Source organism: Strongylocentrotus purpuratus, unplaced genomic scaffold, assembly GCF_000002235.5.
Source record: "Strongylocentrotus purpuratus isolate Spur 01 unplaced genomic scaffold, Spur_5.0 spur5_scaffold_10, whole genome shotgun sequence".
Lineage (NCBI taxonomy): Eukaryota > Metazoa > Echinodermata > Echinoidea > Camarodonta > Strongylocentrotidae > Strongylocentrotus > Strongylocentrotus purpuratus.
The window spans coordinates 28,480,621-28,497,655 of NW_022145595.1; the positions used below are offsets into that span (position 1 = coordinate 28,480,621).

Genomic DNA, 17,035 nt, shown 5'->3' on the forward strand with positions numbered 1-17,035 from the left:
CGTATTTACTAGTCCGAAAGATGTTCTTTCGTTTGACACGTAAAACAATGCATCGTCATTGCACGCACATCGTTCTGACACGATTGCATTTCTAGTTATGTATTATTATCATTATTACTTAGTTTCAGATTACTATATATCACATTCACATTCAATTATCATGAACATTAAACAATAATGAAAACTTATTCTTTCAATAGGTACTAAAAATACATCCAATGATATCAAGCAATGAAAGTAATGAAAGAGTCAAAATAACAAACGGAGACATACATATACAATCGCATGGTATTTAAACTGAAATTATATAAAAATGTGTCCAGTGGAATTTGAGGGAATCCAGCGCACCGCCCCCCCCCCCCCCCTCCCACAGGATTCGTCGAATATTAATTAATAACGCGGCGTCCCATACTTGGGAAATGCATTGACGTAATCAACTAATAAAGTCATATGTAAACAAACGATATGTCATCATTATTTATAAAGTACTCTCAAAGTTTTAGACACAGACACAGTACAAACACAGCACATACTGTTGTTATCAGACAGACAAAGACTTGTTATCGCCTAGTGACGTGTCCATTGTGACATTTTATAATACAATATCATTACTCAAGTCCTGCCATTCTTCTAAAAGGAAACGACAGATAAAAACAAATTTCTTCTTCTTCTTCGTCCTTGCTGGTTAAACTTGTGCGTACGTCGTTAGGGTAGGTATAATCATGGATATATTACGGATGGACATTCGACTTGATTCTTTCTTTGATCCAACGAGATCCTCCGCCTTCCGATTATGTGCATCTTAGTGAGAACATTCAGCTGTTTTTACAATAACGACTGCGTCATTGACAAAGGAGCAGTTTCCCTCTCTTGAGTTTTGTTTGGAGGGTGCGCTCTGTAAGAGTGTGTCTTAAATAATAAACATTACCAATGGGGAGCAGCAAAGTGGAAAAGCAGACGATTTTGGTGATATAAAATTTATTATTACTGATTCGCACACTTTCGCACGCACCAATGACTTTAACAAATAATTAGAAGGCCATGATCTTAATGAGCCCTGTGCGTTGTAATTCTGGGCTATTATGAGAAAATTGGGGAAAACGGGATTTTAAATCACAAACAATCCAAATATAACCTATCTGGTAATATCAACATGTGTTTTAAAAATTTATCATAGTACACGGAACAACAATTTCCGATTATTAACCACAACTGCACATTGATTTCCCATAATTTAAGCGATTTATTTTCTTCTGCGCATGCATAATAACATGTCTAAAATCACTATCTTAATTCTGTCCCGGCTTATTGGTGGCGGACCTCATGAGAACAAAGTGAAGAAACATGTATGGAATGTTATTAAAACGACATTGACGGAGAAAATCAAATTGAATTCGTTAACAAAACGACAAATGTCCATTCGAATTAGGTCAATGGTATAATAATGTGCATTCTTTTTACAGGTGCTTTTTGTATTGTTTTGTGTGTGTACATAACTACTGCAGTGTCTCTCCATATTACTCTTTGGTAAATTTACGAAAGAAAAGGTGTGGGTGAGCACTAAAAAAAAAATTTTAAAAATAAAAAAGTTTTTTTTGGGTAGTGAGTTACTCAACATCCCCCCCCCCCCCCCTTGAGCAAAACAAAAAAGAAAAAGGTACATTTTTGTGGGAACCACATTTCTTTCAAACTTTTTTGGTGCCAGGGGTGGGGCCATTTTTGCCAGGGGGTGGTCCCGTCGGGCACCCCCCCCTGCCTTTGACCTACTTACTTCAAAGCCGAAATTAGGCTGTGTTTTGATACTATGTACCTTCATATCAAATTTCATTAACATCATCTAATATTGAACGGAAACCAGATTTGTGACGGACGGACGGCAGCGTTTATATCCTGTCCGACTTCGTCGGCGAGGGGATAATTAAAGGAATCAGAGGAGAGATGCGAATGACATTGATATAGCCTGAATACAGAATACTTTTCTCTTCTCTGCCAGATTTATACTTTTTAATTTTGTATATACTTATGTTTTCGTACGTTTTAGAAATTTAAAATATTCATCATTATTTTCCTCTTCTTCCTCCTTCTTCTCCTCCTCTTTCTTCTTTTTTTTTTTTTTTTTTTTATCTTCCTACGCTTCTTGTACTTATCATTTATATCATTATTTTAATGTCGTCATTATTACTATCATCATTATTATCTTTAATAAGTTTTTTCTTAAATTTCTGTAGATAATACGACTTTAACTTAATAATTTTGTCGGGGACCCTACTGGAAATAAGCTCTGACTCGAGCTTTCGTGTGTTATCCTGCTCAAGCTGTCTTAATTCTATCTGTTATTCTTTTATATTGCTGTATGTTGGAAACTTGGTGAATAAAATCAATCAATCAATCAATCATCATCTAGTACGGAATTTAGGCGTTGGCCTTTGATTCCCGGTCACTGTATACGTCTGGCATTGCATTGTCACATGAGAAAGATAGTACATGTCTTTAGTGTGCTTACGGGAGGAGTCGGGGAAGGTCACTTTGCTTGTTCCACCTTTTTTTTAAGCCTTTTGAAAGATTCAGTTGTTTTTCGTTTGCTCTATATTTTCAGGCAGGTTGCTTTTGGCTTTTCACACTTATCCAATGTTCGAACCTACAAGGATATATAAGGATGGCTTTGAGACAAGTCCAGACTGTCCAGTACATATAATTACCAACCGTATAGTAATTAAAGTCATTCTGCCATTTAAATCAATTTATGATTGGCAGGAACGGCAGGAACCATTTACATGCAAATCCATGGAAACTTTTTTTTTCTATTTGTTTTTAGCTTGATTAAAATCCATCATGATTGACCTGCTTGGAGCTGGAGAGTCTGGCTTTGGTCAGATTAATGCCCTGACCATCACAGCAACCCTTGGAATGGTCACTGCTACGCTGGCCCTCTGGACCATCGTGAGGCCAAAGCGATTTCCTCCTGGTCCAAGAGGCCTGCCTATCGTTGGCAGCATCTACAGTAAGTCAAATGTAGATCCTAATTTACCAGGCACCAACTTATAGTGATATGCAACACAATGGAAGAAAAATACTCAGAGTGGATCGAGTGCCATTCAGCTCCACAAACTTCAACTCCCAAAGAGCTCTTTTGAAAGAAGAAAAAGGAAAACAGTGAAATACAAAGTCGTGCAAATGTCTGTGAAGAATCTTATTAGAAGTTATGATAATATAGGGTGGCCTATACGGCTAAGGCACGGCGGGTCTATACTTGCAGAGAACAACAAACACATCTTCACTCCATACATGCTTGCAACCTTACTTGCATTTATCTACATGGATTTACATGTACATCGTATAACAACTGTAACTAATAAACATTCAAATAACAGAGATGGTAAATAGAAGGAGGTACATAAATATCCATAGATTTCCGTGCATATCAATGAGTTGCTATGAATATTCAATAAAGCTTAACCAATCGTATAGTGTAAAGAACAAAAACCAAAGGATGAACATGAAAGGATAAACATGAAAGGAGTAATAAAAGAGACTAAAGTTGGAGAGAGTGAACATAGCACGAGAGCCTGTAGAGGGAATGGTGACGGTGATTAAATGTGATGGAAAGAGCAAAATGGAGTTTGATGACAGCAGAATGCAAATAGACATATGGGAAGATAAAATACTTTCATACATGCTACGGTACAATGTCCTGTTCAAAATCTAGCTCTACAATACCAAATCCAAAAAATAGCTCCTTTTCACAAGAAAGTATTCAAAAACATTTTACGATAGTTTGGTACTAGATTTTCTCATTGACATGGAACTCTAGATCTACATGCATGTATCTAGACTAAGCTTTGTGATTTCGAATTATTTTGGATGTTATTGTAATTGCTTGATGTTTTATCATACGGCTTCTCCTCTTGAAATCTCATCTTGATACATCTTACTTTTAGTTAAATATTTCATGTTTATTATACTTCTTTGGTTTTTAGGTATAAATGATTCTCCTGAGGTTGTCTTTGGGGAATGGGCCAAGAAGTACGGTGATATCTTTGGCTTCAAGGCGGGAGAGAGATGGATTGTAGTTCTCAACCGTCAAGCATTGATCAAGGAAGCCGTCCTCAAACAGAGCGTTGGCTTTGCTGACCGTCCAGATTTCCTCTCTCGTGAGTGGATAGGATTTAGTAATTAAATATCAACATGATATTTTATGCCATGACAAGGATAATAGTTACTGGATATCAACATAATATTTTTAATTATGATTGGGGTAATAATGTCGGAGCACCAGACGGTTACAGAATTGGTATGATATTAAGTAATATTTTATGCTATGACTAGGATAATTATAGTAATTAACATAATACGTTGATGCTATGACCGAGGTAGTAATGTTGGAGTGCCAGGACACATGGGTACTTATAATGTAAGGCTTTTTATAATTGTGCCATCCAACTCCACTACCTTTCAGCTTTTCTTGCCTTCTTTCCTTCGCTTCTTCAGCTATACTTATAACAATGTTGCTTTCCTTTTGTTGCATAATCATGTAATTTTTTGATATGTTTAGATACTGAAATTATATTTTCAACATCAGATAGAAGATGAAAGACCATAGAGGTTATATGAAGCAAAGATATGCAGATTCAGAGAAAGACAAAGCAATACATGGGAGAGATAGAAAGTTAGAGAGAAGGAATTGACTTTTGAGGTGTTGGTGCATGCAGCAGTCACCATAGTTATACCTTTTTGTTAAATCCTTGTATTTTATTGTATTCTCTGGGCCACCAAGATATTAATGCTAGTCAAATTTGGTTGACCAAAAGGGCATACACAATGTCGGCCAGTGTCGATTGTCACAGAAGGGGTCAAAATGAATGTATGGAAAATGAATGTATGTAAACGTAAATTTATGTGCACTGCTGATATTGTGTTTTCGTGTATTTCAATTTTCAGTGGACATTTTCTCGGATGGATTCAAGGATATTGCTTTCAGCCCATACAGTGAGACCTGGAAACTTCATCGCAAGTTGGCTCACTCAGCTCTCAGGTAAAACTTAGATAATACACTCAGAGTTAAGCGACCACCTGTGTAGAAAGAATACATGTCTATAATTAATAATAGTAATAACTATAATAATATGTCTTATGTACCCAAGGTAACTTCATCAGTATTTAAGTAACTGTGCGAATAAATTTCACAAAATGGGCAAATTAAACATGTAAGGAAAGCCTATATCATTGAGAACACGAATCATTTGCTTTAAGGTTGGGTAAATATTAATTTAACACTTCAATAAGCATTTTCCAAGACCCTTCTCAGATTTTCAAATCCTGGCTTGAAAGCGAAATAATATACGGGTCCTGAATCATGACGTCACACGTGGGACAGGGAGCTGGGGCGCTAGCTCGGTGCACTAGCAAGAAGTAGACATACACAGAGTTTAGACGTACACGTTGCATAGTGAAAGTGGACTAAAAATTTCTCGAATTTGGGTAATTAAACTTTAAAATTGCTTATTATGCCACATGTATATTAAATGTTAGCATTTCGATTATTCCAAATATCTTATTATTTATTTTTTGTTGTTGAGATGTCATCGCATGAATGGGGGAATTTCCAGTCAAGTGCTCAAACAACACGATGAGACACCTAGTTCTTTTCATTCTTCCTCGCTCCCAGGCATTTTGCAACAGGCAAGCCTCTTCAGGATCTCATCTCCAGCGTCTACCCCAAGGTTGAGAAGAAGTTGGCCATGACGGAGGGACAACCAATAGACCCTAAGGTCCTCATCACTCTACTCATGTACAACGTACTCGCACAGATGTGCTTTGGACGAAGGTGAGTTCTGCACAACGGTTTTGGAACTTGTGGTAAAGCAAGGGTTTTATTTAGAAGTTTTTAGTCAAAAGGCAAGCAATCCAATCTTAACATCAGCTTGTTATGAGCTGAGTTGGAAAGAAACTTTATATAGGCAATAAGAAAATAGATTTATTTTAATTAAATTTAATAATATTAATGCGACTGTGATGCAGGACAACTCTCTATTCTTTGTTATGCCTCCGCAACGAAGTAGCCGTAGCCATGTTTTCGGGTTGTCCGTCCGTCCCTTTCTCATGATCGCGTTATATCTCAAGAACCGATTGACAGGTCGATCCCCGCCAACTTTAAACTTGGGTCATGTACATTGTACGTATCTTGTAGAGCCAATGAACTGATTAGATTTTGGGGTCAAGAGGTCAAATGGATAATGTCATGGGGCTCATAATGTATGCAAAAATAGTTTGTAATCAAAATATTCTGAGAACCTGTTAATGAATTAGAATCAAACTGGAATTTTAAAATTTGCTTCTGTTTGGGTTTGTAACATCGCTCTATGACGGAGACATAATTTTCGACTGCGCGCAGTCGAAGATCCATCTAGCTTTATTTTGTTGTGTTTTTGTTGTAATGCCCATTAGAATACAATACATTTGTATCATTAAAAACACTAACCTTTTTAAAGAAAATCGAACTAGATCACAGCCATGATATATAATATTAGAATGTTCTCTATTCATTCCCGTTTCACAGGTACATGAGTTATTTAATACGTGTTTTAGCCACAGTTGCCCTACATTCAATACCCTACCCTACATATGAAGATTCTAGGCTTCTGATTGGTCAAAACTGCAGGCATGAAATACGCTACTGACTGCTAGCAGTATAGCGAAAAATATTGACCGGGCATCACTCTCCTTACGCGTACAATGAAAGGACGCAATGGATTAGCTTTTTAACTCCAATAATGAACAAACACGTTTAAACTTTCATTAATTTAAGTATGTGCACAATGTTATGAGTTCAATATTAACTTTATGTTTCTCTTTTTTGTCTTATATAAAATTATTAAATTGATATAAAGACAATTTTTAGTAATTCATTAATTCAAATATCAATTTTCTCGTGCCAGTAACTTTCTTTTTCAATTGCTTCCATTCATTTTGTCATTATGGTTGTAATTATTATTAACGTTTTTTAAAATAAATTATTACTATTGTTATTTGATATTGCTATTATTATTATTATTATCATCAAAATTTTTCTCACTATTGTCGATAGTGTTATTTTTTTTATTGATTGGAAACGCCCCCTCTCAAAAATGAAATGGAAGCTCTTATTATTACCAATCATGTGAAAAAATATGTTTTGACTAATTCGTGATGATACAAATTTTGCCGGAGAACCGCCTATTAATTGATATATTTGGTAAATTATTATATCTATCCGGACCGGATCATCGCGCACGTGTCGCGTACATATAGCTCCGTTTAGTCTCATTTGACAACGCCCCCTATCGTCAGAGTCAGCAGCCCAACATGTTAGCCTATGGAATTATACAACTTCATTTTGTTTTGTTTAAAAGAAAAGCACATCCACCCGACGTACGTTATCACAAACTCTTTCATTGGAACCCTCATGTCCCATAGACTTTTGAAAGTTCATCCCCCATAATTTGATCAAAATAGGTTGCAAGCTCGCCATTGCCTATATAACACATGTGAAACAAGTCGAACTTTGGACTCAGTTTGCCAAGCGATTGTAAGGTTATAGGTCAGGCACACGAAGGATAACAAGCATGAATTATCATAGATCAGTTCTGATCGTTTCATTATGTCCATTTCAGCCAACCCCCCACCGTAATTTTTCTATTGAAGATAAGCAAACATTTTGCCGAGGTAAGCAAAAACATGAATATTCATGATCGCCATGGACTATTCGATTATTTACAGAGGGGCGCAATTGTGCACCACATCAAACTCCCCTTCTTTAAGTCAAGTATTTCATTGCATTATGTAGTTTGGTAGGTTTATTTTAATAACTGTTTAATTATCAGATATTGATGATAGTTTAAAGATATAGAAAATGTTCTTGTATTTTATATTTAGAAAAGCAATCTCACATACAAATTCACTATACCAAGTGTCGTCTAATCCGCCGATTGTCGTCTGCTATGTACGTCCAGCGAGCGAAAATGGGACAACCGGAGCAATATGATCCCATATCCATCTTTCTGTGTATAGTGCTTGTATCTTTACCAAGACTGGGCCAAATTTCTTATCAGTTTGATGATTCCAGAACCTTGCAGTGCACACCAATACTTATATGCTAGATGATCAACCTTTTCTGAACGTTTCCACAAAGTTTCTTTCACAATGCAATCGCATGACCAAAACTGGTCTTTATCTAAGACCAGTTCTGGTCATGCGATTGCATTGTGAAAGAAACGATCAAAATGATAAGAAATTTGGCCCAGTCGTAGGAATCATGTGCGTATTATCTATTTGGTCCCAAAAGATAAACTAATTTACCACATATATCTATTAGTAGGCGGTTTCCCGGCAAAAATGTTATCATCATGTATTAGTCAAAACATATTCTTTCACATGATTGATAATAAGAGCTTTCGTTTCATTTTTTGAGAGGGGGGGGGGGGCGTTCCAAAACTGGTCTTTACCTTTAACATTAATTCGATTTGTATTGACAGTGTTAAATTGACAAATTCAAACTGATTGTAAACTTCTCCTATACCCCGCAATGTGGGTGACATAAGAATAAATTGTTATTGTCATTGTCATTGCCCAGCGGCTTTAATCTACTTTAAGATTCAGTTGCAAGGCGAACCTTAATCCTGTGCATGTATCTTTCAAGAAATAACGCCTGGTGAAAATGCGTCCACTGCAAGTGTCCGGCAAAACCCTACAAGAAGGTACAATTACTTTTTTGTTTTTAACTGATTTTTCTTGATGTCATTATTGGATTGCAGTTATGAGTTGGAAGACCCTAATGTGGCGCAATGGATGAACACAAACGACGAAATCAATGAACATTTGGGATTAGGTCTAGCAGCAGACTTCTTCTCTTGGGCCAAGTACCTTCCCACCAACGGTCCATGGATGTTGAAGGAACTCCAAGAAAGGCTTTGGGGCTTCTTGCGTTTGCAGGTGGATGAAACGAGAGAACATTATGATCCGGGTGAGCTACTGAAATTTCGGTATTTGATTGGCTGAGAAGTCTTATGAAACAGTCTTAGTCCACCTTCATGAACATGACTGAGTCATTACAGCTAAATGTGTTGCATTTTCTATTCCTCTTCATAGAGAACATCAATAATGTCTACAGTCTACTTCTCAAAGCTCAAGAAGATGCAAGGAAAGAAGGAGAGAACGTGGACAAACTGACCGATACTCACATCTTCCAGACGATCGCTGATATTTTTACAGGTACATGTATGATTAATGTATTAGCTTGTTACCTGCAGAAACATGGTGCCCCTGTATTAATTCTAAAAAGGCAGGAGGGGGACAGACTCCTCCCCCTCCCCCAACCCCCCCCCCCCCCCCTGGGCATGCACGTAATACACTTGAGGATAGATTAGAAATATGAAATGAGTGCTATTTCACTGTATGCAACAAACACTAGCGTTGGGTGCGAATACATCACAATCATGCACTAACCAGATTATCAATTTGAGATTCGCATAGATGTAGTGATACCATATTTTAAACATTTTATTTTGTTTGTTTTTCTGCTTGCACATAAACGAACTTATTACAAAGGTTGGATTACCCTTTACTCTCTCATGTTCAGGATCCCGGATGTAAAATTCTTTGTGTAAAAGCTTTTCAATGTAATTCAATTCAGTACACATGTACCATTTAATTTGACGTTCCTATATTAGACATGTCTTTATGGATTAAAAAATGATTATTGATCATTATTAAATCTCAGTCAATTTACCCTTCAAAAAAAGAAAATTCTGAGAGGACAAGATGTTTTATTTGCAATGATTTTTTTTTTATTGATGACAATTAAATCTCAAAATTTGAAGACTGAAAGATGAGTTTCCAAAGGTCAAAGCTTATTTCAAAACTTTATTTGTTGTATTTTATAGCTGGTATTTTGACAACCGTTGAGACCCTATACTGGGCCATGGCTCTCCTAGTGACCTACCCAGAAATCCAGGCAAAGATCCGCGTCGAGATCGATGATGTCATCGGCCGTGATCGTCTTCCTACCATCAATGACCGCGGGAAGCTTCCCTACACGGAAGCAAGCCTCTATGAAGTGTTGCGGTACAGCAGTATTGTTCCGAACGCTCTTCCTCATGCTACTACCAGGGATACAGAGTTTGGTAATATTAATGAGAAAATTGTTTTTTTTTCAATTAAAAGCCGTCTTAATTGGTGGATGGAGGGTTTTATGGGGCACACCTTTTGAAATCAAAGCTACTGCTATGTCAGACATGTTCTAGCATTTCCTGGAGAGGAAGATCGTTAGGCAGTATTGTGTAAAAAGCTATGATGCGCTACATGTACATGTATAAAGTACTTGCAATTGCTAGTAAGTATAGTTAAATGATCATCGTACGTGTATTCTTGATCTTCCTTGAGCTGTCTGTGATGTCACATGGCGGATAAGATAATTTTTTAAGGATTTTTCACGGGGAAAGGCTCAGCAGGTTGCAGACAAATTGAGAAAATTTTTCCTCCACTATATACTATGGTACATACATGTATCTAGATCAAACAGTTGATGTTTTGTTGATGTATAGAACCAAACTCATCCACAAAGGTATTGAGATACATTTGTTTCAAATACCAATATTAGATGTGTGATGTATAAGTTATATGGATATGACTGCATCATCTTTTGCCAATTGATAAGTGTACTTCTTTCAACTGCACTCAGTGTTGCCTGTCATCCTTTCCACATGTCTATAAAAGGTCATGTTTTGTATTTTTTTAACATTATTACATTGTAAATGGAACCTGTATTACAGACCGCTAGTGTATGAAAACTACAAATCATGAAATTGTTTTTTACATTGATTGTTTCTGGCTCCTGTTGACTTTGCAGGTGGCTATCATATCCCAAAAGGAACCACAGTGATAATCAACACATACTCTATGCACTATGACCCTCAAGAATGGGACCAACCAGACAAGTTCCTTCCAGGTAAAAAAATGAATTCTACGATGTCTCCCCCAGGATATTTAATACTCAAGAGCTTGGTTTGGGAGGTGAGGGGTAGGAAATATACAGTTTTTTTCTGGTGGTTATTTCATCCTCTAAAGACCCACAGAGATGATCCAAAACTACTCCATGCACAGCCTCACTCAACATGACTAAGAACTGGACGAAGTGCTCCTAGGCAGGGCTCCACACTAACTTTTAGGGTGAGGGGGTGTGTGAGCCCTGTGTAAAAATTGAACAATGTATGCGCCCATTTTTCCTGGGCGCCTGTTAGTGTTGAGCCTCATTCTTTTTTAATGTCTGAGAACATCTGATTAATAATCAATTCACTGTAGATTTTCAAAGACTATTGCTATAGTATATGACAACACGGGACAGGACAATATTTTGTTTGTAGAGTATTCACCTCTCGAGCATCTTTATGTAGTGCAATAAAACAAATCATTTCTTTTTCCTGCAGAGCACTTCATGGATGGCAGTGGCACTGTCCGTGATCATCCTCCAAGCTTCCTGCCCTTTGGAGCGGGCCGTCGTGGATGTCTAGGTGAAGCTGTGGCCAAGGCTGATCTCTTCCTTATCTTTACCTGGTTCATGCAGAACTACACAACTAGCAAGGTCCCAGGAAAGGAGTCTGAAGACATCTTGAAGATGATTCCTCAGACAGCATCTGGTAGACTCCTTCTCTCCTATGAGATCATGATCAACAAACGAGACTAGTAGGGTCCTGCATCGGCCAGTATTCAATTCAATACTACATCAGAAAGATTAATATTTTACTCAGCTATCGGCTTAGGTAAAATACTAGTCAACTTTGGTATTCAGTTGAAGCTTTGGGCTAATTATGTTACCCCTAGTTTAAAACAACTCACTCGCAGGCTAAAGCCAATTATTTGGAGGCTTTGATTGGCAGGCCATAATGGATGAGCAAATTATGTCACCAATACATATATACAATACATAAGTATTTTGGATATAATTTAAAATACCGGTCTGGGCCTTTATCCGCATGCCTGTTTAAGCTGCCCCAGATGGTATTGTGAGTCCTCTTTTATCAAATATTCAGTTAGATTGATTCAGGAAAGTGAATTCTTAATTATTTTTAAAAGTTAAAACACATCTTTGGTCAATGTAATGGATGTGGTTAAAAGGACTTTCTGTCCATTGCATTTAGATGGTCTTGACACCAAATCAATGACTAATTGATCATTTACGACCAGTAACAGTTATTAATGTTCCTTTATATAGTAATCATTGATTGAAAAATCCCAACTGTCTATATTTCAAATTACTGGTAATCAGTAAAAAAAAAAAAAAAAAAAAAAAAATCTTTTTCAGTGGATTGGTAGCTCTGGGATTGTTTTACTAGTAAATATTGAATGCAAAGGTGCAGTGATACAAGACTCTACAAGAAATGTAAGAATATAAGAAATGCCACACATGTGATTCCTTTAAAAAATTGATGGATTATAAAGTCGATTGTGGCAGGGTTGTGTATCTTCCTACTTCTTGTGTCTAAAGTGTTGAAAGTTATGAAGAAATAATTTGTTGTTTGTTTACCCCTTGACTTTTACCAACATTCTGAATCACCTGTTTATCTAAATATTTGGTGTTGTTACGTGAATATAATTGAAGATTTCCTATGCATGCTATACAGGTGTAGCCCTATCATACAAGGTAGAGAGGAGATGTATTTTCCGTTGCTTGTCTTCAAGTCATTTAAAGTGGAACCATGTACAAATAAATGGGTAGGGAAGGCCAATTATTTACTTTACCTTTACCGCGAATACTGGAAGAATGCTGAGACAGTAGTCAAGCTTCCAGGTCTATCTTCTTGGTCTATCTTCTTGACAGTACTTATTTCAATATGTACTATATATACATTTGTGAGTCTGTAACTTGTGCATTAGATTAGAACTGTGGTCTGAATTGTGCTGATGTTGCTTCATTCGCATTAATTTCCCCCTTTTAGCGTTATTTTTTTCTAATTGTCAAAAAAAAGATTTCGAGTTTCTACAGAATTCAGAATGATGTACATATAATTGCATAATTTTTTGTAATTGCTGCGATGTACAATATTAAATCATGTTTTGTATTGTGTAAAGATCAAAATTATATTTTACAGTAAATAATAATGATATATTTTGTAATATCAATTTCTAAAGAAATAATCAGACGGTGTTCATGGAATGTAGTAAAAATAAAAACAATAATTAACATTGAAACCCATTGCATATTCTCAGAAGTGATGTTTTGTGTCTATGGCCATGAAGCTATCAAACGACATTATAAAAAGGAGAATTAGCCATTCGTAGACAGTTGGTATCTAGAAACAGATGTGAACAAATCAGAGAGAAAAACAAATATAATTTTGAGAAGCTACAGAAATATGAGGAATGAAAAATCTAAGATCACTATCAATAAATTGAGAAATCTCCCATTGACGATTCAGTCATATTACCCTTAATCCCTTCCCCCTTTCTGTCTGTCCAAGGAGATCTGTCTTATTCTCTCTTTGCTTGAAACTTCCTAAAACCCTGACCGTCATTGCTTTAATAAAAAAAAAAAGCATGATGTATCGCGCACGCTGCGGTCTGACTGCCAACTGATCCCCCAACTGATCTGTATTTTACGTACAGATCAGTGGGATAAACCCTTAGTCAGAACGTTGTCGTAAGGCCATTTCAAACAAAAATTATGTTTTGCGTCCCCGCCCGCTTCTTTTTTGAGGGCCGCCCTGCATTTTTTGTTTAGTTTGAAACATGAAAAACATACTGCTAAAATGATCTTTTCCTCAACAAAAAAAATAGCCCGACTATCAAAGGAAATGTACCAAGGGCCATTTAAAAAAGAAAGAAAAAAAGGGCCTCCTCCTTCCTATTTTTCAAAAAGGCAGGACGCTAAACATGTTTTTTTAATTTCATTTGGCCTAATACCTCGTTTTGGCGTTCTCACTTTCCTAAAAATTATGGACAAGGCCATTGCGATCTCCTTACTTTGATTTTTCGAAAGTAACATGAACAGCATAACACTTTTTTCCCTGTTAATTTTCCGTTTCCAGCGTTTCGTATAGTTTGCTCTCAATATTTATAACTTTTGTCAGATGTCAAAATTATCCACCATAATCTTGGTTTGGTTTGGTTTGGTTTATTTTCCGTATAAAAATTCAATACATACAAGAATACAATTTACAAATAATACAAATCAAGAATTAAAAAACGGCTGGAAAGCTCTATTCAGAGCCATTATTAAAATGGCTCTGTTCTTCCTAGAGGTCCAGAAATAATCAAACATAGAAATAAAACACAAAATATTACAAAAATATAATATTACAAACGCACTATCTACAACCCCCTCCCAAACCCTCTATAACACATTATGATAAATTAAAGATGGGAATATTCAGAAAGGATTATTTACAAGAAGTTTAACGAGGTCTTTAATTGTTTCCTCCATGAAAATGATATTACTACTGACAACCAATACCATTACTACTTCTATATACATATAAAAATGATAATATAAATAGTACATTTATATTTCGATGTTTTATTGATACTTTTCAGTTCACAAAACATATTACATGGAAGGAAACCATAAATCTTTTACATAATTGATGCATATATAATTTAATATGAATCAATAACTTTGACACATCTGTTAATGAAATATGGTAAAGAGTTCATCATAAATAATTACAATGAAATCTAAAACTAATCAAAATTGTTTAAGTGGTAGTATAATATTTCATTTTCTATGATGAAATGAGAACTTGCCTAAAATATATTAACACTTAAAAAAGCTTAGGCCTACTGTTTGAGCATATTGCTCCGGTTGTCTCATTTTCGCCAGCCCAAACGTAGGCTAGGTCGCGTATATAGCAGACGGCAATCGGCGGATCAGACGACACTTGATAGTGATTTTGTATGTGAGATTGCTTTGCTAAATATAAAATACAAGAATCTTTTCCATATCTTTAAACTATCATTGATATCTGATAATTAAACAGTTATTGAAATAAACCTACCAAACTACATAATACAATGAAATACTTGACGTAAAGTAGGGGAGTTTTTTATCATGAGTCCTTGAAAAATTAAATAATACTGCTTGTCATAGTATTATTGAAGAGCAGCAAAGGCGAACGACTGTCAGAAATCGTTGCTTGGATTGCTTTCCCCTTAAAATTACCATGAGATATCAAGCTACATAGAACTATGATCGACAAAAGAGATATTGTCTTGAAAACAGTCAGAAACCTTAGATCTTGAATGAATAAAACATAATGCAAATGAATAAGACTAGAATGGATAGGACACAAGTTAATTTTACCATTTAAACCATCCAGTACCAAATACTTAAGCAAATTCGAGCCAGATGCATATAATGGTGAGCTTATAAAGACAATGATTCATGACAAATTGTCAATTGTCATGAGTTTATCCTCTAGACGTATTGCAAAAGATAATCAGGATAATAAGGATCAGAATGATACCTCTACTACTAGGCCTACTTTGACAAGTATTATAATACACTACTGCCATTGTTGGTTATCATGAAATTGCTTAACACAATAAAAATCCCATATGTTTTATACACGCGCGGCTACGAGCCTTCACTTCGTGAAAACAAAAATAAAAGCGTTCTGTGTAATTTGTGTGTTCACGAAATGACGGTTGTGTTAAAAGTTCAAACAAAGGAATACAAAAAGCAACCACAGAAAATGTATTGTATCTCGCAGTTCGAGTTATTTTATCTGCACATCAATTAAACATAACGTTTTGTCGTATTTAGTGTCCATTTCGGAAATTCCATCCACGACAGAAAAATCCCGTATGTTTTACGCGCGGGCTACGAGCCGTCACTTCGTGAAAACAAAATCACAGCGCGTCTTTGAATTTCGTGTTTTCACGAAGTGACGGTTATGTTTACAGCTCATTTCCCCCAAAATATAAGAAATTATGGAAATATTTAAACATAGAACTAAACATTGAGATATGTTTCTATCCCAGGATATAACATTTATTTGCCCTCGGTACATTAAAGAGGTTGAGATTATGGTTTGAATGTTTGAAAGCGTTCTATTAAAAACTAACTTTCTTTTAATTGCGCGCTCATCCGTCACTTCGTGAATAGGGGCAATATGAGTTGCACCAAATGAAAGAGGAGGATCTAATAGAAACTAACTTTCTTTTAATTCCGCGCTCATCCGTCACTTCGTGAAAATAGGGACAATATGAGTTGCACCAAATGAAAGAGGAGGATCTAATAAAGCTTTACAAATATGTGTCATTTATTAATCATGATTTTTATTAAGTTATGATAAAACATCGATAATTCTCGGTTTCGTTTTTGTCTGGGACGCACTGTATAGGGTTAAGCCGCCCGCACCATCGCTGGGATGTAACTATGATGGCTTGTGTTTCACAACGGCTTGCCACGCCTTCCTATCTTCTGTCAGCCTAGTAGCTTTAGTCAGGGAATCAAGGTGTCTGACATGTTGCAGTTTGCCTTGATATACAGTCCGTCCATTCCTTAATTATCTGGTCTTTCCCTTGGGCGTTTGTACATTTCCGTTCAGAAGGATGTGGGGTATCTTTTTTGATTCATTCTCTTATTATGTCCAAAGTATCTCAATCTTTTTGTGGCAACCCTGTCGATGATGGTTTCTTCCATGTTCAGTTGTGTTGGTATGGGTGTGTTTCTCATCCTGTCAAGTCTGGTCACACCCAGGGGCGTAGACAACGGGGGGATGAGGGGGATGCATCCCCCCACCTCACAAGGTGGGGGGGGGGGGGAGGCATGTACAATCATCCCCCCCCCCCAGGTTTTGGGAATGATATTTGCTTACTTAATAAGTTATAATGATGATAATAATAGTAATAATAATAATGATAACAATTATAATATTAATAATAATAATAATTATGATGATGATAATAATAATCCTCATCATTATTGTAATTGTGTTTATTGTTAGCCGCATTCACACGGTGAAAGCCAATTCTAAAACAGAATAGAAAATGAATGTGATACAAC

General features: G+C 36.2%; 2 protein-coding genes across 2 annotated transcripts; both read left to right on the plus strand.

Moving 5' to 3' along the window:
- Window positions 1–556: 556 nt before the first annotated feature.
- LOC115921615 (cytochrome P450 1A1-like) lies at window positions 557–9,627 on the plus strand. Its single transcript, XM_030979230.1, has 8 exons — window positions 557–710; window positions 2,816–3,001; window positions 3,978–4,151; window positions 4,939–5,032; window positions 5,666–5,824; window positions 8,790–8,998; window positions 9,124–9,246; window positions 9,614–9,627. The coding sequence occupies exons 2-8, from the start codon at window positions 2,833–2,835 to the stop codon at window positions 9,625–9,627; spliced, it is 942 nt and encodes a 313-aa protein (XP_030835090.1). The 5' UTR covers window positions 557–710; window positions 2,816–2,832.
- Window positions 9,628–9,913: 286 nt separating this feature from the next.
- LOC115921617 (cytochrome P450 2F3-like) lies at window positions 9,914–11,716 on the plus strand. The gene is made up of 3 exons (XM_030979231.1): window positions 9,914–10,157; window positions 10,883–10,981; window positions 11,460–11,716. The coding sequence occupies exons 1-3, from the start codon at window positions 9,956–9,958 to the stop codon at window positions 11,714–11,716; spliced, it is 558 nt and encodes a 185-aa protein (XP_030835091.1). The 5' UTR covers window positions 9,914–9,955.
- The last annotated feature ends 5,319 nt before the right edge of the window (window positions 11,717–17,035 follow it).